The 26,275-nt window shown below is 36.9% G+C and overlaps 1 protein-coding gene and 1 long non-coding RNA gene across 4 annotated transcripts in view; one reads left to right on the top strand and one right to left on the bottom strand.

Annotated features, from left to right (window-relative positions):
* doc2b (double C2-like domains, beta) overlaps positions 1-26,275 on the top strand; it is a 223,447-nt gene that overhangs the window by 58,604 nt on the left and 138,568 nt on the right. For all 3 annotated transcript variants that reach the window (XM_084113642.1, XM_084113643.1, XM_084113641.1), the window contains exons 7-8: positions 6,927-7,025; positions 7,416-7,583. In XM_084113642.1, coding sequence (XP_083969768.1) covers positions 6,927-7,025; positions 7,416-7,583 — 267 coding nt within the window. The remainder of the gene's footprint in view (positions 1-6,926; positions 7,026-7,415; positions 7,584-26,275) is intronic.
* LOC311082658 lies at positions 21,882-23,331 on the bottom strand. The gene is made up of 3 exons (XR_014606153.1): positions 23,189-23,331; positions 22,120-22,200; positions 21,882-22,019 (listed from the first exon to the last, which is right to left on the bottom strand). It is a non-coding gene; the product is annotated as an uncharacterized lncRNA (long non-coding RNA).

Raw genomic sequence — 26,275 nt, forward strand, 5'->3', positions numbered from 1 at the left:
TTCAGCTGTTATTGATGCATAGTTTGGCTTTAAGAACATTTATACACTGTCAGTTCAGAAGGTCATCATGACGGTTTAGACCTTTGGCTCAAGTAGGTTAACCTCGGAACTGGTCATTGTTTCTGTGAGCAGCTTGTACCAAGGTGAGCGTTTGCATGTAGTAAATACACCATGTCACTGTGGAACAAAAGATTTTGGTATATATTCCAGTTTATTGATAGAGCCGACAACAGACATTGTGACCAGTGTTGATGATGTCTAGCAAAACACTATGCGCACAACTGTGTAGTGTATAATTTTATTATTTAAAAAGGTTATTTTGTCATTCAACATCGGAGACTGATAGCCTCTACTACATAAATAAAGCTGTTGAGTGTGTTTTTTTCGGAAGTGCATCGTCCAGGTATTTAAAGTCTACTCTTTTTATGTGTAGTTTTTGTGTGAATATACTACTCACACTATTTATATTACAAAACGCCATGGAATAGTGCATAAGTATACAGATTGGGACACACCTAAAGTCTCCAAAGGGAAGTGTGGGTTGCATTGTTGGCTTAAAAACAGGTATTTCATTTACAGCACTATGCAATCATTTCTGTTGTCTCCGCCAAAGGTCACTGGTTGTTGTAAATCTCTGCAAGCTTTGCAGTGTCGTGAGGACACTTGTATGATTTACTTGCACGGCGCATATGATCCAATGTAGGATCTGTTTATGTAACTAAATATGCAAGAAGCCAATTTGTTGTCATGTGACGAGACCATAAAACAGAAATGTATATTACAGAGAGGACTCTTATAGATCGTGTGTCAAGGTTAGTAGATCTCTTAGAATAAAATATTTTTGACACGGTAAGGATAATTCAATGTTTAATGGTATAATCCTGAGAAAACACAATGTCAATGGAAATTGGCCTACTTTATAACACGCAATTGGGAGATAATCATGTCAGAATTGCATGATATAAAATCACAATTGTGTGTTATAAAGTCAGAATTGTGAGATATAAACTCGCAATTCTGAGGAAAAAAGTCTGAATTTATAGTTTATTTCTCGCAATTGCGAATTTATATCTCACAATTCTGACTTTATATCTCACAATTCTGACTTTATTTCTCAGAATTTCTCAGTAAACTCGCAATTGTGAGAGAAAAAGTCGCAATTATCTTTTAAAATGTTTTGTTTTGTAGCGGAAATATAATAAGCTTCCATACACAGTATCCCTAATCAAATGGTGTCTGTAAACCATTCTTTATTGTTACAGAAAGACAGAGGTTAGGATGTATACAGAGATTAATTTCATATTAATTGTATCTGCTTTATGACTGAAGCCCTGTCGATGCCTGTCTCTTGTTTGACTGAAAATAAACAATCACTTCATAATTGCAGAGACCTTTAACTGTAAGTCTAGTGACATTTCAGTTGGCTGCTGAAGTACTGTCAGCTGAAGTACTCTGGCCCCTAGCAGAGGTTAGTTTTTCTTCATTCTGTTGTCTGGTCTCAGCTGTCATTACTAGTAATGTGACTGAACGTTTCTGAATATCAGGAGGCAACTGTAAATAACAGGCTGAGGGAAATGACAATCGTCTGCAGGTGTCTTAGTTACACATGGTGTCTATGGTTTATTTCATTTTTGTTGGTTCAGATGAAATATCCAAGAAGTCAGAACTCATTTTCAACATTTTCACAGATTTCAGTTTGCAAAATAGTTTGGTGGTGTGTGTGGGTGTTTTCTTTCTTTCTTTGCTATTATCTGAATAATGGCCAAGAAACTCTAGTGGATGTTATGTAATGTTAGCAACTATGTTATGGTTAGTCTCAGCCTCAGACGTCATGACGACGGACTGTTGGCTGAACTTCTGATGCACAAGGCACGCAAAATTGCAAACACTTCGGGATTTTCGAAGTCATCATCTGATTGGTTGAATTCTATACGATTTCCGGGAGATGTTCTTTAACGGTCCACCTGGAAACAAAGCCGCCGTGACGCCAAACCCCCTCATGGAAGAAGAAAGCTGTCATGTTTACAACTGAGACAATGAGTGCTTATTAGGATCAACTAAATACTGGATTTTCAAAAGTATATGAAATTTGTCAAATTCGTGGCATTTCTATGGAGTTTTACATAGTCATTTATTCAAGGGACATCTACATTACATTTTCAGCATGATGCTGAACAAAATGTACTGTGATTGGTTGCTTTACATGTCAGTCAGACTGGCTCTGGGCGGTCTAAAGGTCTTGTTACGCAAGAATATAGTATGGTATAATATACTTGATTCATCAGAAGGATTTAGCCCATCAGGGTGTGATCCACTAAACCACGTACTGTTATTCACGTCTTGTGTAGCCAGACCTTTGAATGGACCTCAAGGTTTAGTCCATATTGCAGTTTATTCTGGAGGCAGGATGACAGATTGGCTGACATGTAAAGTGATATCCTCATAAGCACTTGCTGTGTTAACCCGATATCTTATAAACACAACTTTGTTTTCAGACAGACTGATTAAAAACACCATATGCAGGCAGCTTAAAGGTCCACTGAAGTGCCTTGAAACGCGCAGCTTTGTATGATGCGTTGATGTAATTTCCACTGAAACAGGAAGCTAAGGCGGGACATATTGAATGACTCCTCCACCTTTTCAAATAGCCAATAGGTTTTAGTTTACCTCACAGACTGCAAGTCTACTTGACAGCACCATGGAAACGAATCCGAGCGCTGATGATACGTTGGATTCAATAGTAATGTTAGAGGTGTGAATAAATTCTAGCCATTTCATTCTGCAAACGGAATAAAACTCGATCGTTTGAGCAACCAAACACACATCTCCCACCCATATTGCTCATATTTACTACCAAACGTACAGTCAGGTACAGCCACGGTCGCTTTGTTTATAGCATAGGGGGCGGGACGCTTCAGATTCTAGAGAGCATTTGATTGGACAGAAGATGTGATGAGAAGCTGAAGTCATAAAAATCTGTGATCCATTTTAGCGGAAGTGAGAGACTGTAAGTTTTGAATGCTTATATCTCCTAAATGCGAATTTTGTCTTTGTTTTGGAACACACAAGCTAATTCATAACCTTAAGGCTAACATATTCATCCTAAGAGCTAAAAAACTTAAATTTTGATTTCGGGGGTTCTTTAAAGTCACCATGAAAATCAAAATGGATAATTCTTAATTTTGTTTGGAATATTACATGTTTTTTTTATAAATAATTTATCTGTACACATCATAATTTTTTTTAATTAATGTGCCCTCATATTCTTTAATCAAAATATCTTCCTCTTGCAGCAACATCACTTCTCTTCTCTGATTACATGTTTACTGGCGTGAGGGCGGGACAACCTGTCACTCACATGAGATCCACCAATAGCAAACCACAACCATCCAATCAATTCTTGATGGGCAAAATCAAGTCCTGCTTTTTTTTTTTTTTTTTTTTTTTTTTGAGAAGCCATTTCACTCTGTCACAATTTAAAAGAAAAGACTATCACAACTTCTGTTTCATGCCAACTTTAAACAAGCAATCACCTTAGTTCTGACGGTTTAACCCTTAAATGCATGAATGTTTCGCCAATCATTACATAAAGGCTGTTCGGGTCTTAAGCGACAATGAACTATATCTAACGCAGATGGATCTCTACCTGTCGCGATAATATAAAACTCTCCTGATATTAGAGAAACAATTACAGAAGAATTAAATAAAGGATATATTGTTACGTTTTGGAGCTTGGAAGGGTTCAGTTTAAGCAGATGTTTTATACCATAATCACGGTCCTCGTTTGAGCTCATTTCCCAGTACATTCAGCATCTGGCTCATATTCTCGAAACTATCATTTTCAACATCTTCAAAATCAGTATTTTGATCGCTTACAGCTTCTTCACCAGATCCACCATCAAGTGACAGTGACAGTAATATATGATTGTCAGTAATTTGATTCAGTACATTCTCTGCAGTAAATCGCTGAGCCATTTCAAGTTTTGCTGATGATACTTCCTATTTTAGAGAAACGTCACTTAATCAGTGTATCAGACATTGCCACCTTGTGAAATAAAGGTGAATTGCATAAAACAAATATGCTGTACTTACACTGTTACACACCTCGGGTCGTTAGCGACCCTATACAATTTTCACAAATAATTTATGAAAAAACATTATTTTATAGTTAATCAGTTGATTATAAACAATATAACAACTAAGAAGGTTGATGTCTCACTTCAAAAAATGAATGAGGAGGAGGGTAGTGAATGACTAAAGACCCCAGGTATGCATTTAAGGGTTAAGACATTTATTTTCCTCTACCAAGGGATTACTTGGTTTTTGAACAGCACAGCACTCTAATGACGGCTTCAAATTACATGAAATCAGCCCGATTTTGAAATGATGGTATTTGGGGTAAAAAGTGTCCTTGCTGTTGGGGCTAAAGGCACAATAATTTACATGATGATAATTTTATCTCTTGGTGACATGACGTAGTTAGATTTAGATGTTTAATATCATTTATTAAGTACAGTAGCCCATCAAAGAGATAATCACCAAATTTATAATGAAATTATTATATTTAAAATTAGATATTAATGATCTCATATAATAAAATATCATAATTATTTGTACTACTTTTTACCATATTACATTTTGTGATTGTGATTGATTTGAAAAAGTGTTAACTTATATCTTATGCAAAACATATTACTTTACCTAAAGTATTTGTATCAATACTGGCTTTCCTTTGCTCTGTCCCACACTTGAGGTAAAAGGCCTCCATCTCATAAGATTTTTAAGCAAAATTTATTTATTTTCCCACAAAATTTGCTAATCCATCAATGTTCAATGAAAACATATAGGCTACATTATATATTTTCTGCAATCATACACAGTAAAAAACATGCACACTTTTTTAATCTCTGTTAGATTTGTCTCAGAAATACACAATTTTTTTTTTTTTTTTTTTTTGGTAAACATGAAAATGCATGCACAAATACACTACAAACCCAAGTGTTTTAATGGTTTAAACAGTAGATCAGGGCAAACAAACCCGTGTGTGTAACAATTATTCAGCATGACGACAGAATTTGCTGCTCTACAGCCGTATTCATCATACCAGATTGGAAAGGTGGGTGGTATAGAGAATGAGAGAAAGAGAGTCTGTGACTAGAGATGGGTCTCTCTCTCTCTCTTCTCTCTCTCTCTCTCTCTCTCTCTCTCTCTCTCTCTCTCTCTCTCTCTCTCTCTCTCTCTCTCTCTCTCTCTCTCGCTCACACATACCACAACACTGCACCTCCATCCTCCTTTCTGTGATTGAAACCATGGCAGATGGGGTGCAGCAAATTGGAAGGCAGAATGGTGCTGATCCGAAGCTTGCCTTTTCTCTCTCCGATAAAAATATTAATTTTCAGCTTGGGCTCAAGCCGCTGATCGGGGGCAAGCATGTGCTGCTAGGATGATGAAGGCTTTGGAAAGACAGTCTCAAGGTCCATGTCCACTTGAAGCCACTCAGAAGTTCCTCAGGGTATCCTTACCTGCCTCTGCTCAGACAATGAAAGGAGAAACAGTGGAGTGAAGAAGTGAATGATATTACTGTAGAGGCACACTCATTTTTTGTCTCTCTGTACCCATGCCTCTGTTCTACTTTTTATTTTCCAATTTACCTTCTCGCGCTGCCGTGAGCCGTTTTACAGATTGTTTCAGAATGAATGCAATCATGTACTTGATGTCAATGTGCTGTAGAACAGCGTTTCTCAACTGGTCGGTTGCAAGACCTTTTGAGTGGAAAAGGCAACAAAAAAACGACAACAAAAAAAGACAACAAAAAAAGACAACAAAAAAACGACAACAAAAAAACGACAACAAAAAAACGACAACAAAAAAACGACAACAAAAAAACGTAATTCTAAATGTTCTTCTGATGCAAGACTTTTATTTTGAATGGTACACAAACTCTGTTAAGTCTTCTGTCAGACGCAGTTTAAGTAAAGCATGCCTGAAAAAAATGCTTTGTCCTGACTCAATATTCGCTTAGTATATTCAGTATACTGTGCTCTCGGCTCTTACTCCTTAATTGTGCATGCTAATATGTAATTGTGCATGCTAATATGCAAGTGCACACTGTGTATCACTTCACTATATGAAAAGAATAAATGAAATTTAAGAGCATGCTCTTGTAACTTTTTACCAAATTACCAAAAATACCAATAAATTACATAACTAGTAAGTCGTGTGTTTGATGGGGAGGATTTGCAAGTTTATTCTATTAATCAGAATCAGTGTCCTTATGTTTCATTAACAGATCATGTTAGTATTGTGTATTTACCATGGTAACAGGAGTTTCTGTAACCTTAACCCAAAATGCCACTATTTTCACTGTGTTATTTTCCATATTTTTAATGACTGCGGTGGTTCATATCAACTTTATAGCTAACTTTATTGTATTAACAAAACTATTTTGGGACTGCTATTTAATATCCTTACCTTAGACTGTTTATTTATCAGTGTTAGTGATATTGGATAGTGGACATTGTCTTTCAGTCTATGTTTAAAGGGATAGTTTACCCAAAAAAATTAAAATGGTCTTTTACTCACCATCAAGTTGTTCCAAACCTGTATGAATTTCTTTCTTCTGCTGAAAACAAAAGCAGTTTGGTTACCCATATTCTTCAATCATCTTTTGTGTTCAGCAGAAGAAAGAAATTCATACAGGTTTGGAACAACTTGATGGTGAGAAAATGATGACATGATTTTCAATTTTTGGTGAACTATCCCTTTAATGTTCATACAGACCTCTGTATATCTCTGTGTTTATACAACACTATGCTTTTTATCTTGTATCACCCACTGTTGTTGTTTTTTCTTCTCTTTTATTAACTCTGTCACTTTTTGTCTTTCTGTCTCTGTCTCCCCCCCTGTCTCTCTCTCTCTCTCTAAAGTTTACGTAAGTGAAAGCGATGGCAGTGATGTCGAGCTCAGTGAATGCAGCAGTGACAGGAAGACCTTCATGTCCGAGACCGATCAAAGGAGAGATTCTGGTAACACATGCCTCCTAGAAATTCACTAGCAAATTCACACAAACACTCGCACCTACTCACATAAACATGTACGAATTTATACAACTCTATCTCTTAGATCTACTGTGTTTCACAGAAAACGTGAATCCCCCTAAAGCTCAGTTTTGTTTTACAGCTTGATGCACACACATTTTTTGGAATAAAAACCCACTAAGTTGAACAAAAGCTTGCCTTTATAACTGCTTTGTGTAATAAGTGTGCTACTAATGTCTATACCATGGGACTGTAAAAAGATTACTTTTTCCATATACATTTCCCTTAAACACTCCCCTCTTCAGATAAACTTTGAATTTGAATTTAGAATTTTCTTTTGATTTGAATGTTTTTAATTGTGAAAGTCTTTTCACCCAGAATCAAGTGGAGGCCAAGTGCAAACACCCCTACTGTCCAGTAACACCAGTCAAACTCTAACCAGCTTTCACATGGAAAGCCCTTCCAGCTTGGTTAGCGATCGAAGTAGCTGCAGTTTCAACCCGGGTCTGGAGGAAGACGTTATGGACCATAGTCGACCCTTACTAAGTGAGTGCCCCCACCCCCCACACACACACACACACACACACACACTTTTTTTTATACTATTTTGTACAATTGGGGATTGTCAACGAGGTTTTGTCAGATTTAGCTCACTTCTGGGTACAGATTTGTCCCCAAAATATGTTAGGTACACACACACACACACACACACACACACACATTGGGTTTCCATGTTTTATGGCGCCTTTCTATAGACATAATGATTTTTTTTTAATACTGTATATTCTATACATTAACTTTAAACCTACACATCACAGAAAACTTTCTGCATATTTACATTTTCAAAAAAACATCATTTAGTATGATTTGTAAGCTGTTTTCCTCATGGGGACCAGAAAATGTCCCCTCAAGATCAACATTTTCTGCTATTACTATCCTTGTGTTGTGGGAACACACACACACGCGCGCACACACACACTTTTACCCTCAGAGTCAAAGTCAAGAATTGAGCCATATCTAGGGACCTTTGTGTGGGCTCTTGGTGTCTTGTGCTAGTAAGCAACTACCCAGAACAGCTTAGCAACCACATAGCAATGTACTAAAAAAACACTCCCAAAGCAACTCCCAAAGCACGCTAACATTGAGACTTTGAGTTTTGCATAGGCAAACAATTTCCTTTAGATAATGTAACAATTTACTTGTATATGTTGCTCATGCTCCTAAATTTACCATGGGACATGAATGCCCTGACAAGTGTCAGTGTTATGCAGCCGTTACTCATTAGCAGGCCCAGACTCTTTCTTTGCTTACAAAATCTGTGGAATCCTGGGGGATGGATTTATGGATTTATTGATTTAAACATGGTAACATCGTACATTTATATTGACAGGGAAAAGCATAATCACATTAGACAATGTATTTAATAAATGAAAATGTAATGAATGTGATCAAATTTATTGATTTACTCAGTCCACAAACTGAGTGTGATGTTTTCACCAGGATTCTGGTTTAAGATGGCAGCTTAATGGTTTTCTAAGATGTTTAGGAATCCTCTGTTGCTCTTATTTGCCCATAGTATGACCCTTGTGTTTTTCAGGTTTGATCTGTGTCTTGTGTGTTTGTCTCAAGTCTCATTTTGTCAGAGAACAAACAGCTTTTCATCATTAGCTGCTTTCATTGTCCACCTCTGTATCTCTGTTCTCTGCCTAAAGGAAACTAAATTCCCACTTTCACTGGTAAAAAAAAACAAAAAAACAAATAGCCCTCATTATTGTAATGATATTGTGCGACTTGCTCGAGCGCTCTCCAATTCGTCCCACTCACTTTCAGAGATAAGAACTCTCCCCTACGTTGCCTCTTCACAGGCTTCTGCAAGCATAGCATGAGGCAATCTTTCTTCTTGCCCTCTGTTTTAAAGATAAAACTTTCAAATGTCATTGCACAACATAAAGGGAACCAAATTAAAGCCTTTTACTGTCATAGTTACGGGCCAAGCACTAAAGTTGTGTGTCCCTGCTGTTTTCTTTTTTTTTTGCCATTCTTTTTTATTACTCTTCTGGCTGGGAGTCTATGGCAATCCTCAGAACCGTTTGAAGGAAAGTTGTCAAATTTGGCTCACTGATTGTGGTGGACCTGTATAATTCCCTCAGTCTCTCAATAATTCCCTCAGTCTGTATAAGTCTCTCAGTCAGAGTCTTTAGCAAAAGTAGAAGTTTAAACATTTTCTTTTGCTTGAAGCTTTCTCTCTTCCTCTTGACTTAAAGGGGTGGTATAATGCCCTTTTCACAAGAGGTTAAAAAATGTCTTTGATGCCCCCAGAGTGTTTATGTGAATTTTTAACTCAAAATACCCCACAGATATTTTTATGTAGCATGTTAAAGTTGTCACTTTTTGAGGGTGAGCAAAAATGCAACACTTTGTGTCTGTCCCTTTAAATGCAAATGAGCTGCTGCTCCCAGCACAGGGGGCGGAGCTTCAAGAGCTTGTGTCCTTTTACCACACACAGACATGCACTGAAAATTTCTAAAACTTTTAGCCTTTTATGTTCAAACCAGAGTCAATGATGGAGAGACTCAAGAAGTGACATGTAGAATGCAACTGGACATTTCTGAATGGTTAGTTGATGAATTTATGTAGCTGATGTGTAGTTATCTTCTATACATTGATTAGCATATTCTGTCGAGAGAACAACCAGCGCTGTTTTCCAGTTGTTTTCCTCTGTGAACATGCACTCATGGATGTCTGACAATTTTGTTGCTTTTTGGAGTTTTCAGATTTAAAAACGTCTATAGATATAGAGGCTACACTCGTTCTGTGGTACCGTTGCTCTCACGGAACAGATATGCTTATTTAACTTTTTAGTGTTAAATAAAAAAAAAACTTTGTGTGCGTACCGTCAGATGAAATCCTGCAAGTGTCAGTGCTTTCTCTGTCCATGCAATAAATGCACATCCTTGAATGAGTGCAGATTTCTAGCACATTTTAACTTCTTAGGTAATATCTATGGTTTGACCCATTTGAGAGGCACCAAAATCAGAATTTTAAATGGACTGAATAAAGCGCTCTACAAACTTGACGTGCGATGCTGCGCTGACTGACATGTATGCGCATGAATCACTGTCACACGCACATGCTCAGAGCAATATTGTAAGTTACTGCATAATACATTTTTAACTAACAGAATAATACAGCATCACGAACGATACACATTCTCACTTTTAGCTATGTCTTTTAACTAATTCAAAGGGCAAAAACATGAACTTTAACTATTGGCTTTACATCATCAAGTCAGCTGTCACTTTAGCACTGTCACCTGGGCGGTCGCACACTTGGCACAGCCCTTGCAACGGTACTCCCAGTAGCATATAGCATTAGCTCCTTAGTCTGAGCTAACTTGATCACGTCGAGCTAGGCGGGCGTGGTTTCAGCAACCAGGCACCTTAGCTCCACCCACGCCCCGCCTCTTTGCCCATTTTTGGTTATCTGGGAGTGACGTGCTGCCAAGATGGCGACTGCTGGCTCCGCCCACTTTTGGCTTAAAAAATGCTCTTCAGAAACCTATGGGTGACATCACAGACACTACGTCCATATTCTATGACAAAGATTGGTCATTCACTAAGTATGTATTTTTAATAATGTTAAAGTAGTGTAATTTATTTCATTTTTATAACAATTCCATTTTGTTGTGAGTGCAGTGCGCTTGAAAAGAGACTCCGCCCACACGCTGTGATTTTTGATTGATTTTGTTGTGTTTCGTAGTCTGGTGTGGACAGGCAAATTGCTTGACGCTTGAATCTCATTACATCACGTCTGGTTATAACACAGTGTAAGTCTCACAAAAGTTATAAAAAAATTCAAAATCATTCAATTATTATTTACTCACCCTCATGTTGTTCCAAATCAATTTTCTTTCTTCTGAAGAACATGTGAATAAATGTGTCAGTGTTTTTTGTCCATACAATGGATTTCACTGGTCACCAGAAATGTTTGGTTACCAACATTCTTCAAAATATCTTCTTTTGTGTCATCTTCACTCTGCAGAAATGATTTTTCGAAGTTGTAAATAAAACACAGATTATTGGTTTTACGAAAAAACTTGATGTCTTCTACATCAAAATGTAATATTTAATTCAATATGTTTTTTCATTCAAGGTCAGGCCTGTGTCTTTTGTTTGAACCTTCTTATTTTAGTTGTTTTTCACTTTCAAACCTTTTTTTCAACATTGATAATAATAAGAAATGTTCTTGAACGACAAATCAACATATTAGAAAGATTTCTTAAGGATTGTATGTCACTGAAGAAAAGACTGGAGTAATGATGCTAAAAATGTAGCTTTGCCATCACAGGAATAAATGACATTTTAAAATATATTGAATTGAAAAAATATATTTTCAATTGTAATGATATTTCATATTACTACTGTTTTACTGTATTGTTGAAATAATAAAGGCATTCTTAGTGAGCCCAAGAGACTTTCAAAAACTATTATCTTGATTGGTGACACATAATAAATGTGTTTCCAACATTGATAATTGATGCTTTCTTCAAACAGCTCCCAGTATTTTAAGATCTAACATCTTTTATCACAATGCATGATAAATCTGAAATGTCAAATGATTTACTCTGGCTCATAATTGGATAGCCAATTCCTCTGTTCTCCTCTGACATGTAAAAGCTCTCTGTAAACAAGCACCAGCAACACACTGTAATAGAGGCAGTGAGATGACAGAAATGACCCGTGTCCCCTCCTCTCTCCATTGTCTCCAGCTCTCCGCTAATGTGCCGTGTGTCCAGTCTATTTCCCTCCTGGCTGATTTGTTTTGTTTCGCTTACCTTCATAAACATCATTGTGTGTTTAAAACGGTGGGAAATTCAAGAAAGAGAGACATGTTATTAAGAGGTTTACTGAGAATATAGTTTCAGTCTTTCGGTTTTCTTTCTAGCGAGTAGGCAAATTACATCTCTCTCAGAATAGCTGTGATGTAATTATCTGCTGATGCAATTGTCACAACAAGCACATTTTTATAGGCGCTATGGCAAGACGGTCCGCTGAACAATAAATATAAATATTAGTTCTCAACATTTCAGCATCTCTGATATTGTATTTTAAATGCCAGTTAAATACACCATTCATACACAGCATTTTTAAGTGGGTGTATGATGATACCACACGTTATTTTGAATATTAAGGGTAAGGTAGTTCATTTTGCCACTGCATTCTTCTGGTTTCCACACCAGCATATTTTAGAGTAAAATATCGATTGAACAGGAAAAGGTCACAACTGAAATGACACCACATAATTTCCACCTCATCAAGTTATAATAATAGGAATGTAATATTTTTCAGGTTCAAAGATACTCCTCCATAATTGTCGACATATAGATGGTGAAAATGGAGCACATATGAACCTGAATCTAAATTGCCAAATGTACAACTTTGTTGCCCCGTATAGGATCTTACAGTGTTACATTGTGAGAGTATCATTTTATTATTCTGCATGTGGTGATTAATGTTTCTGTGAAACCCAAGCTTTGCCGTTTTAAAGGATAGATTGTAATATTCCATGGTTTCTAATAATCTAAGCTTTAAACTTTTTTTTTTCCATTAATTGTTTTTTCCAAGTAACCTTGTTTCTGCCACAGAATATAAAAAAAATGGGTAATTTCGACTTTTTATCTCACAATTCTGAGGAAAAAGTCAATTGCGAGTTATAAACTCAGAATTGCGAGATATAAGTCCAAATTGTGAGATGTCGCAATAACTTTTTAAAAAAAAAATAATAATTTGGTGGAGGAAACAAGCTTCAATGTTTTTCCTAATTTAAAAGTGTTTAGTATTTACATTTGAAATGTAGCAAAATTTTACTATTAAATTATTATAATTTAAGAATCATCCACGTGGGGTAAGAGCATAGAGAGAAAAGTGATAAATAATGCTCGGTTCACACACAGTTTGGTCATAAATAAGATTGACACCACATTCTATAAGTGAACTGACACCCTTAACTTAAATTATATTTAACTGAGACTTGACTGACTTGAGCTGAATCTTGTATAACATGTAAAAAAAAAAAAAAAAGTTGAAATGGCTTAACTTATTTTGATGAGTTAAAGTAATATAAAACATATGTTGCCATGACTTACTGATCTGCTCCTGTATGATGGCAGTTCAGGAGTAAATAAGGTTGTCAGTCTCAAACCCTGATTTGTGTGAATGTAGCCATTCAAAGCAGCTCATATAACTGTGGCATTGAGTTGATCTTAGTTTTGAAACAGCCTCTATAACTCTTCATCTGCTTTGACACCCAAAGCCATTTTTCACTGCCTACTCATCATGTCACTTCATTTAATCTACCTTGACATTTCTGCATTTGATTCTTTTCATTTTCCTTCCCACTTAGCTGCTTACGTTCATCTAGGTTCATCATCCTTGGCTCAATTGAGAGTCATCACTCTCTATTATTTCATTGTAGATGCACAAAAGACCAAACTATGCTTATTGGCAGTGGCTCTAAAAAATGATGAATGATCAGTGGAATTCATGGTGAAAGGAAAACATTCATTATTGCATGGCTAAACATTGCACTCAGAGTTAAGAAAATTATACTTTTTTGTTCCATGTTGTCAAACCTTGATTGATTTTTCTCTTCAGTTTCTAACTCACTTGACTCCCATGCATTATTTTTCTGGATAGTGGCTGTTTGAGCCCAGCTTGCCAGTAAGAAGTGAATTTCTGCCTCCCATACATTAGTTGGAGCTTATAAATGCAATGGTTGACCTTTAATGTACTCAATGGATATTTTAGCTGGATATAGATGGGCATAGTTGACTCATTCTGAAGTTTAAAGGTAGGGTAGGCAATTTCAGAGAGGCTAGCAATAGCAAGCTAGCTTTGAAAACATTAGATCCCCACCCTTCCTTCAGATCGATTAATTAATACATGGCATGTACGCAGCATAAGCTCATTTTGGTTCAGGAGGAACTGTAAAAGGTGGCTGCGGCTGCTGGATAAGTCTGCGATTGTTTTCTAGCAGCAATACTCCACTTGATCCAGAGCCATTTATATGCTCTTGCTGGATCTTCTGTAGTGCTGTGGATGGCTCTTCTCCTCTTCTCTCCCGTGATACCGAATTCCATCAAAGCTCTACAAAGGGATTGTCTACAAAGCTTCTACATACCACTGCCAAAGACCTCCCTCTCCAGCCTTGTCTGTGCTAGCCACTAACTAGGTCATCCACTTGTAGGGCTTCTCAGTGCGCTATCAGCATAGCTGAGATTCGGCCTTTGGCCATGCTGATATTTAGACCAACAACACAGACTGTGAGGATATTACTTTTATGTAAATGTGCAATAAACAAGAGATTCATTTTGAAAAACTTATGTTTAAGACAAAAATTGGCCAGTTATCTTGTATGTTTCTTCTCCGGCAATGAAAATGGATCCAAAAGAAGCCAAAGCATCAAACTGTCATCATGTCTGGAACAGAGAATGTGAGCTGGAACTAACTCTTGTGTAATATTTTCTCTTCACCATTTCTGATACCAACACAAGGTCTGAGGTGATCTTCTGGCATGTGATTTTAAAGGTAATTTTTTATTTATTTTTTACCTGTTTTTTTTTTTGTCTTCTGCATTTTAAATCAGCATTGATGTGACATTGGATCAGGAAGGGATGTTTTCATTCTGTATAGTGCTAGTCTAACATCAGCTGTGCTATTCCTTGAAACATCGGTTGTGAGTGTCCGAAAACCAGTCAGTATCTGGAGTGACCACCATTTGCCTCACGCAGTGCAACACATCTCCTTCGCATAGAGTTGATCAGGTTGTTGATTGTGGCCTGTGGAATGTTGGTCCACTCCTCTTCAATGGCTGTGCGAAGTTGCTGGATATTGGCAGGACCTGGAACACGCTGTCGTATACGCCGATCCAGAGCATCCCAAACATGCTCAATGGGTGACATATCCGGTCAGTATGCTGGCCATGCAAGAACTTGGATATTTTCAGCTTCCAGGAATTGTGTACAGATCCTTGCAACATGGGGCCATGCATTATCATGCTGCAACATGAGGTGATGGTCGTGGATGAATGGCACAACAATGGGCCTCAGGATCTCGTCACGGTATCTCTGTGCATTCAAAATGCCCTCAATAAAATGCACCTGTGTTCGTTGTCCATAACATATACCTGCCCATACCATAACCCCACCGCCACCATGGGCCACTCGATCCACAACGTTGACATCAGCAAACCGCTCACTCACACGACGCCATACACACTGTCTGCCATCTGCCTTCTACAGTGAAAACCGGGATTCATCCGTGAAGAGAACACCTCTCCAAAGTGCCAGACGCCATCAAATGTGAGCATTTGCCCACTCAAGTTGGTTACGATGACGAACTGCAGTCAGGTTGAGACCCCGATGAGGACGACGAGCATGCAGATGAGCGTCCCTGAGACGGTTTCTGACAGTTTGTGCAGAAACTCTTTGGTTATGCAAACCAATTGTTGCAGCAGCTGTCCAGGTGGCTGGTCTCAGACAATCGTGGAGGTGAAGATGCTGGATGTGGAGGTCCTGGGCTGGTGTGGCTACACGTGGTCTGCGGTTGTGAGGCCGGTTGGATGTAATGCCAAATTTTCTGAAACGCCTTTGGGGGCCGCTTATGGTAGAGAAATGAACATTCAATTCATGGGCAACAGCTCTGGTGGACATTCCTGCTGTCAGCATGCCAATTGCACGCTCCCTCAAAACTTGCGACATCTGTGGCATTGTGCTGTGTGATAAAACTGCACAATTTAGAGTGGCCTTTTATTGTGGCCAGCCTAAGGCACACCTGTGCAATAATCATGCTGTCTAATCAGCATCTTGATATGCCACACCTGTGAGGTGGATGGATTATCTCGACAAAGGAGAAGTGCTCACTAACACAGATTTAGACAGATCTGTGAACAGTATTTGAGAGAAATAGGCATTTTGTGTACATAGAAAAAGTCTTAGATCTTTGAGTTCAGCTCATGAAAAATGGGGGCAAAAACAAAAGTGTTGCGTTTATAATTTTGTTCAGTGTAGCTCAGAATATTTGTGCATTAAGTTACAGATAAAAAATGTGTGTATTTGTAATGTTTTGTGATTTTCAAGGTGCAATACATTTTTAAAAGTATAATATAAAGTAAATATATAATATAATAAAATGTCATACAATATAATATAATGTAATAAATATGTCTGCAAACAGCTCAGCATGTATTTGTGCCTTAAATTATAGATAAGTTTATTTGCAATGTATTGTGATCTTACAAGATTAATTAAAATTAATTTATTAAAGTATAATGAATATTATGATATAATATAATAATTTATAAAATGGATAGTTCTAGTCGTTGATGCTGATTGGTCAATAGTCATGTTTTATTTACGATGAAGCATGGCTGTGACCGCTTTGCTGAAAAGATCTGTGTATCACTTTAGTTAAAAAAAGAGAAAAGGTAAATAAACCCCTGACAACTTGGCAAACATTATGACCTCTGATTAATATTCATGAGCCATGATAATAAGGTTTATAATTGTTCTTACCCTATCCATCACCCCATCCTCCCTCCACTCTGAAACGACTTTTCGCATTTTTCAAAACTATGATATGAACTGACCTATGCTGAAATGAGGGTCTTCTTGACACTCTAAGCAAGATGAATGATTCTCCTGCAAAACCAGGCGTTTCAGATAGACTGCCCCCTGTGCGAGACTCATCCGCATGATTCATGCATTAAAAATTGGATCAATTAAATCATTCCCTCCTTTCAAAGCCATGACAGGCTTGCACTGCCACGCTGCCTCATCATCAGGACCCCGCTAACAATCCCGCAACAACACCCACAATCCATTCAGAGTACACAAACACAACAGGGAGATAACTAGACAGGCAGCTAATATAACCGTAAAGCATCTGATCAGTGGGAAACTACTGTCATTTTGTTAAGGGAGAAAGGGAAAGGGGAAGTTTCATAATTAATGACTCTAGTCTCTTATGATTAGCCGCAGACGGGCTGTGCATGCTGGATGAGGAGGATCCGGTGTCGTCATCATCCTCAGCGGGAGAGAGGAAGAGTAGCTCTAACCTTGTAGATTTGAAAATCATGCTTTCCCCCGTTATGGTTGAATCACGAAAGCTACACCAGTTACTTTTGGCAAGAAATTTATATGTATTATTTTTATACATGTATCAGACAGAGAGAAACAGGCATATAAGAATAAGGCTATAGGTGAGGAGGTCTTCATTCAAGATTTCTCTGTTCCCCATTTCTCTATTCCCTCACCCCATCATGCCAGCTTGTAATGGTTTCTCTGTTTCTCCTCCCTCACCTGCTCATGCCTTAGTTTCTCCTCCCTCACCTGCTCATGCCTTAGTTTCTCCTCCCTCACCTGCTCATGCCTTAGTTTCTCCTCCCTCACCTGCTCATGCCTTAGTTTCTCCTCCCTCACCTGCTCATGCCTTAGTTTCTCCTCCCTCACCTGGTCATGCCTTAGTTTCTCCTCTCTCACCCCGTAATTAGGGCCCGAGCACCGATGGTGTGAGGACCCTCTTGGAATTGCTCTGTTTTGTCTCTGTTTCTCTTTCCTCTCACCCCGTTATGCCTCTGTTTCTCTGAGGTGGTACAGTAAGATTGAGCTTATATACACCACTCTGGGACTTACAACTTCCTTGTAAGGTAGAAAAACATGTTGTTTATGTTTAAAATGGAATGTATACCTCATGCTTACACATGGTACAATCCACTTTCCATATTAAGAAACTATTTCTCAGTGTATCCATTTGTGGTACATTTGCATCAGTTGAAACATTCCTTTCCTTGTAAAGAACATACAAACTGAAGTATCATCATTAGTGATCTCTGCTCAGTGAACGTGTTACATTGCACACATACCTCTAAACAAAATATAGCTCATCCCAGATCTCTGCTCAGCACACATGTACAACATACTATGACTTCACAAAATACATTATGAAATTATTATGGAAATGAATAAAGAAAAAAATAACATTAAACAGTAAAAATTTTAGTCTTCAAACCTGCCATAAGCAACAGGCTGAACCTAAACGCTCATTAAATCCGGCTGAGCAGAGCTGTCACCTGAAATCTCTTCAGATATGCCCCGTCAGACACTGTTTTACATTAATGGTAGGTCTCTGGGTTGCATTAGCGCATCTACTGTAATGCAATTCAAATATTTGCTTTAAATTAGTTTGTACCGTACATTTAACAAATCTGTTAACATGCTTTCTGACTTTAAAGTGGTAATTTTTTTTATCCATCCATACCTGGTCCTCCTCCTCCCTTTTCTCCTCCTTTTCCTTCTACTTCTCCTCCCCCTGTTCATTCTTCTTTCTCCTCTTCTTCTCCTTCCTCTTCTTCTCCTCCTTCTCGTTATCCTTCTTCTCTTCCTTATCATCCTCATCTTTGTTCTTATTCTCCATCTTTCTTCTTCTTCATCTTCTTTCTCCTTCCTCCTTATTCTCCTCCTTTTCATTCTTGTTTCTTCTTCTTTTTCGTCGTCTTATTATCCTCCAACTTCTTCTTTTCCTTCTTTTTCTCCTCCACCTTCTCCTCTTAATTCTTCTTTCTCCTCGCATACTCCTCCACCTTTCTCTTCTTCATTCCCTTCCCTTCACTTCTCTTTCTCATTCTTCTTTTCCCTCTTCTTATTATTCTTCTTCTCCTGTCTTCTCCTTCTCCTCCTCCTCTTCATTCTTCTTTCTCCCGCTTTTCTCTTCTCCTCCACCTCAATCCTATTCTCCTTTTCTTCATTCTTCTTCTTTACCTTCTCCTCCTCCTCCTTCTCCTCTTCTCCTTCATTCACCTCCTCCTCCTCTTCTTCTTCTTCTTCTTCTCATCTTCCTCCTCATCTTCTTCATTCTTCTCCTTCATAATCATCGTCTTCTCATTCCCCTCTTCCTTCTCCTTTTTCTTTTCTCCTCCTTATTCTCCTCCTTTTCATTCTTGTTTCTTCTTCTTTTTCGCAGTCTTATTATTATTCTCCAACTTCTTTTCCTTCTTTTTCTCCTCCACCTTCTCCTCTTAATTCTTCTTTCTCCTCACATACTCCTCCACCTTTCTCTTCTTATTCTCCTTCACTTCTCTTTCTCATTCTTCTTTTCCCTCTTCTTATTATTCTTCTCCTGCACTGTTAGACAGTTCTTGTAATTTTACAGGAAATTCCTGGCTAATAGTTGCCGTAAATTTACTGTAAACAGTATACAGGACTGTTATTGTAATACTTAATACAACATCCCTACTGTAATTAATTACAATAATCATGTAAATTTACTGGTATTTGCCAGGAATTTCCTGTAATTTCACAGGATAGAATACTGTAAATATTACAGCAAAATGTTATATTTACGGCAACTCAGTAGCCAGGAATTTCCTGTAATTTCACAGGACAAATCAATATACTGTAAAACATTACAAGTATAAATATTACAAGTAAAAAGCTGTCATTTTTCGTATTGGCCAATTAAAAACACAACAATGGTATATTTTCTTTTTTTTTAATTAACAAACTGTGCAAAAATACATATTACAAAAGTATCCACTTTATCACACATAAAACAAAATTTTACTTTTAAAGAGATACTCCACTTTTTTTGGAAATAGGCTCATTTTACAACTCCCCCAGAGTTAAACAGTTGAGTTTTACCGTTTTCGAATCCATTCAGCCGATCTCCGGGTCTTTAGAAGAATGTCAGAGTTTTTGGTCCCATTGACTTCCATAGTATATATTTTTTCCTACTATGGAAGTCAATGGGACCAAAAACTGTCTGGTTACTGACATTCTTCTAAAGACCCGGAGATCGGCTGAATGGATTCGAAAACGGTAAAACTCAACTGTTTAACTCTGGGGGAGTTGTAAAATGAGCCTATTTCCAAAAAAAGTGGAGTATCCCTTTAATGAAGAAGCTCACTTCCAGACATCCAGGCAGCCAATCATCAGGGGGAACATGATGATATGGAACAAAGGTGTCCAGCCAGACTTGAACTGCATAGGGGAAGTTGTTCATGTTACTATCCCATCAACTCAAAGTCCAGTTTTCTTAGGAGGGTGCAAACAGGTGCGTTGAGCCTGTGTCTCTTCTCTGCTTTACTGCCCGTCTGGGAGTGGATTCCACAAAAAGCTCTGAAAACCGAGAGAGAGGAAAAAAGTTAAAGTTTTCATATCTGTTAAATAATGACAAATACTGTATAAAAAACATAAGTAACCTACTTGCTCATAAAATAAAATGACTTTGATGTATTTATTTAACATTAACAACTTTAACCATACAATTTAATTTAATGAATTAATGAAAGTTGTAATGTTAAATTGTTGTCCGTCAGTCTCTTCTGTTTACACAAATTATGTCCTGCAGGGGAAAACCAACTCTACTATAGAACAGACACTTAACAGCAATAGCTGGGTCTCCATCCAACTTTTTAATGCACATTTTAACCATTTGAAAAAGAAATCCTGACTGGAAACGGTTAAAATTCACATAAAATATTCTAATGTGAACAAAAACTTCTATGTGGATTGACAAATTTGCATTTTTTGCAATTATATCAGGTGTTTCAAGTTGCCCTGTCAACCTTACGTTTTGATCCCACAGCTGTTCACGATTCCTAGGTGCGTGACCATTTATAATTCGCATAACAGAGTTGATTGAAATGCTCTCCAATTAGAGGGTTTTTTTGCCAAATTTTTACGAATGCGTTTAAAAGTTATGTTTTAATTGGATGGAAACCTATCTATTGACATCATTGCATAGAATATATCATAGAACCTAACAATACTGGTAATAAGGTAATAATTCATGGGACGTTACATATGAGAATGATGGATTCACTTTACAGTAAGAATTATCATGAATTCATGTATAAATTCATGCATGAATTATGCATTCATATCTCATGAATCATCAGGAACTAACACGAGTTCAACGTTTTTCATTCATGACTTCATGAGTGAACAACACCTTAATTAAAACATTAACTAAGATGGGTAAATCATCATGAATTATGATTTATTACGCATGATCATGATGTTTTCTTTGTTCACAGTTATACCACTGTTCATCAGTGTTTCTAAGGACCAGTCACCACTTTAGTTGAGGGGCCACACACATGAAGTCATTGATAGATAATGCTTAGTTAATGATGACTACTGTATTTGAATGTCAACAGTTCATGTCTTCTTCAAAGCCTGCAGGTGATGATGATGATGATGTTTATTTCAAACCTGCATTCTAATTTTCTCACAATCAACATAACAGGCAACATAGCAGACAAATTATACAAGTGCATGTTTGAAAAGGAGGTGGACGAAGCAAACGCTTGTGGTAGTTGGACAGACCCCAAAATAGACCAATCACAGCTCAGAGCACACAGATTCTGTTGACATTCAAATACAGTAGTCATCATTAACTAAGCATCATCTATCAATGACTTCATGTGTGTGGCCCCTCAACTAAAGTGGTGACTGGTCCTTAGAAACACTGATGAACAATGTGCTAATGGTCGCATGTGAACAAAGAAAAGCATCACGATCATGCGTAATAAATCATAATTCATGATGATGAACTCATCTTAGTTAATTTTTTTATTAAGGTGTTGTTCACTCATGAAGTCATGAATGAAAAACGTTGAACTTGTGTTATTTCCTGATGATTCATGAGATATTAATGCATGAATGAATGCGTAATTCATGCATGAATTTATACATGAATTCATGATAATTAATGTACCCATACTGTAAAGTGTTACCTCATTTTCTTTATTAGTGTGTAAACAGTTTAAACATACCTTTGTATAAAGTGCCTGAGGCGTCTTTAGGATACTGCATGTTGAACACATAGTAAGCAGCGAAGGTTTCAGCCACTCCATTCAAAAGACTGTTTTGGGCCCCATCACAACTGTTCCTTCTATGAACACTTGTTGCGATTAGTGTCTCTCCTGAAATGCATTAACACAATATGATAATAAAAGGTGAGTAAATCATGGGGTAATTTTCATTTAAAAGTGAACTACTCTATAAAATAAGGGAAGAATTTACCTTGCACAATTAAGCAAGGTGTGCTGGATAGGTCTCTCTCTCTCTCTCTCTGGATATCAGCAGCTGTGGCAGAGGGCTAGGCTAGGGAATAAAAAACGTAAACATTACCAAATGTATTACCAATTACACAAATGCCAAATTAAAAATCTATTATTATTTTAGTCCATATAGTCTGCCAGGCAGCCACATGTAATTTGAGACAAACAAAATTGTTAACTTAATTTTAATACTACTGATAATTTGCTGCCTTTTCTGAAGACAAAGAGAGCATTGAAAGCTTTTCAACAGAACCCAGGCTCCGGAAAAAAAAATATTTTATGACGATGCTGGTTGGATTTAGTTGCGCACGCGCAGTTTATTTTAGATACAGACAGTTACATGACTGCTCTTCCAACCTGGTTTGCCAAGCACAAAGTAATGTTATAACATATGAGCATACCAGATGCTATATTCAGCTTATCTCAGTTATAGCTGACTCACATAATTAAAGATACCAGCATTGTCGTTTAATTAAAGCCCATATTTCAACTAAAATGTGCTTGTGTTTATTCAGTGGCCGTAAAATCTAACGTTACAAACTTCGTTTAACGTATTCTAGTGTGCAAACCACGGCTTCAAGACCCCCGATTACAAGACAGCAAAGCCCTAATAATGTTACGACAGCCTGTCCAGTTGCACGTGTAATCAATGCAATAATAACCTGAGCTAACTGATCGGGCTAACGTTAATGCTTATTATTAACAGTCTGGGCTAACGTTATTTGAGCTATCGTCATTGTGGTGGTTTTCCATTAACGTTAGGCTACGTTACAAGCTCAGCTCTACTCGATTCTACTCACCATGTTTGTTTTTCCATTGAAAATAGTGCCGTGTATCTGCATGTGGTAACGTTACTATTTTCTTTATGGATTGAGTAACTTAAAGAAGACGCCGCTTCACCGCAGTCAGTTCAGGTTTATAACGTCGTTACCCGGGAGTGAGCGGGGCGAGTTGAGCTAACGTTATATCTAACATTACTCTAGCTAATGTTACTGAAATATACCAAGCGAAAAATTGTGAATATCTCGTACCTTGTAGCTGCATGTGGTAACTTTTTTCCGTATGGGTTGAGTAAGAAGACGCCACTTCACCGCGGTCAGTTCATGGTGTTGTTTTACCGGGAGTGAGCGAGTCGAGTCGGGGCGAACGTCACAGAAGCTAATGTCACTGAAATATACCAAACGAAACAATCACCACTCATATGACCGGTATTAATATATCCATAGACTTATAAAAATAGATGGCATGTTAACGTTTCATACCTGAGATGTGTTCCTTCCAAAAGCTGCTTCTTCCAAAAGTGTTTGATTCTGGTGCCGTTGGCCGCCGCGGTACCGCGCAATTTCAAAATTCAAATCGCAGCAATCCCACAATGCTATGCGGTGGCTGTAAAATAATGCTTCTACAGTGTAGTTACAACAAAATTACAGGACTGTCCATAAATTTCCCATCATGCATTTGTATTTACAATAAAAACATGAATACAATATGTTGTTGTAAATTTTATTGTAAAAATTACATCAATTGCTAACAGTGTGCCTTCTTCTCCTCCTCCTCTTCATTCTTCTTTCTCCCCTTTCTCTCTTCTCCACCTCCACCTCAATCTTATTCTCCTTTTCTTCATTCTTCTTCTTTACCTTCTCCTCCTCCTTCTCCTCCTCATCTTCTTCTTCTTCTTCTCCTCTTTCTCCTCATCTTCTTCATTCTTCTCCTTCATAATCATCGTCTTCTCTTCCTTCTCCTTTTTCTTTTCTCCTCTTTATTCTCCTTCAATTTTTTCTCCTCATCCTCTTTTTTTGAGCACCCTAACAACCTTACATTGAAAAGGGATCCAATGGAGGTCTCAGGACAAAGACAAGGAATTGGGCTCCTATGATTCGGGCTAACCAGCAACTATTAAATATCACAATTCTAACTAGTCACACCCTAGCAACCATAAAGTTACATGACCCAGCCATATATCGGCCCCTAGGGGCTTCTGCCATGTCTCAACACTTGTTTGACTTGGGGCAGCATTTGAGGCCCATTTGCCATACATAGTAAATGGTGAAAATTATGAGATTGTGACATTGTACCACTGTGTCCCTCCATAGCAAGCACCTGTCACAGTTTCTTCAGAATCTAGTTATTTGTTATTATTGGTAATTTAAAATCACATGCTATTACTCATGTCATGTTGATAGTTATGTAAGCTACTCAAGATCAATAATATATGCATGCATATGCGTGAATTGTTTGTCCATTAGCATGGCAACCAACATGAATAATAAATAATAACCACTGCCTTACCTAATGCAGCGAAATCTTCTGCTCAGACCTGGCATTACATGCATCAGTGATGTGCTCCTTGTTTAGCATATTGTTAGACCTGAATAAGTTGACAGAATTCAGTGTCACAAAAACACTGTTTTTAGGTTAAATGCTTTCCACAGATAGTTGTATATACTGAGCCCTTTCTAAATGTTTGTGTGTGCAACACATTTACCCCACTCTCCCTACTCTAAAATGTGCAATCCGATGAAAATACCAGTTTACATGAGCAATATGTACATTATATTCAAAGAGTTCTGAAAGTTACAACATTTTTTTTTTATTGTACATAGGGCCTATACACTTTTATCTAAATGGATCAAGGAACATTTGATTTTTCTCATGATATCACCCTTTTAATACACCAAATCTGAGGAAGATTACTGTCATCTCCCAGTGTTCAGACAATATATCTACTTTAATCCACATAGTACCCAGTAAATGCATTTTTATCATGCTGAGTTTTACATGAAAAACATTCACAGCCAATAATTTGAACCTCCATGTTCTTCTATTAAATCTCATCAGTGGCTTTTCAATGATCAGGCTGGATAAAATGCTAACGAGAGGCAGGATGCTTAACCCTCAACCCACAGCTTTTTATGTGTCGCTCTCTCTGCTGATGAGGGGCTGCTTGAGGATCCTTTGATCCCACTGCATTATTGTGATGGGAGAGGCCCAGACCAGTCATTTAGCTGGAATGGTGTGCAGAGGGAAATGAGGTGACACCGCTTCATATTTGTTATTGCCATGGGGAGAGGTGTTGGGCTGTAATGGGGGAACTGTGAGAATCTAATCATGTTTTGGTGTAGGTTGCAACAGTATGGATAATATTTATTTTTTTTAAATTAGACCGTATTTCAGTCTCCATCTGGCTGCTTGGTCGATCCTGCCAGTAATGTGATTTTGTATCAAAGATTAAGCCACACAGGTGTAAGAACGCATGGTAGAGAAAAACTGTGAAAGGCTCATGAAATCAGTAGGAATGGACAGATCATGCTATATACTGTGTGTGTATATATATATATATGTATATATATATATATATGTATATATATGTATATATATGTATATATGTATATATATGTATATATATGTATATATATATATATATATATATATATATATATATATATATATATATATATGTGTATGTATATATATGTGTATGTATATATATGTGTATGTATATATATGTGTATGTATATATATGTGTATGTATATATATGTGTATGTATATATATGTGTATGTATATGTGTATGTATATATATATGTTTGTATATATATATGTATATATATATATATATATATATATATGTGTATATATATATATATATATATATATATGTATATATATATATATGTATATATATGTATATATATATATATGTATATATATGTATATATATATATATATATATATATATATATATATATATATATATATAAATATATATATATATATATATATATATATGTATGTATATGTATATATATATATATATGTATATATGTATACAGTTTAGGAATATTAAATCTTAATTATGCTTTCAAATATGCTTCAAATAGCTATAATTATCATTCTAATTTTATCCTTAGGAAAAAATCTATTTAAATATTCAATGATAATAATTAGTGATAATTCTAATTGTTAAACGAGTATGACTCTAAATCATCCTTTATATAGATTTTTGAGGATTTAATGTGTAAATTTATGTATGAATACACAATTTTATATTTTAGTTCATTATTAATGTGATTAATCAAACAGGTGTGATTTAATAATGAGTAGCTAAATAATTAACAT

Source organism: Abramis brama, assembly GCF_963993115.1.
Source record: "Abramis brama genome assembly, chromosome: 5".
NCBI classification, from domain to species: Eukaryota; Metazoa; Chordata; class Actinopteri; order Cypriniformes; family Leuciscidae; genus Abramis; species Abramis brama.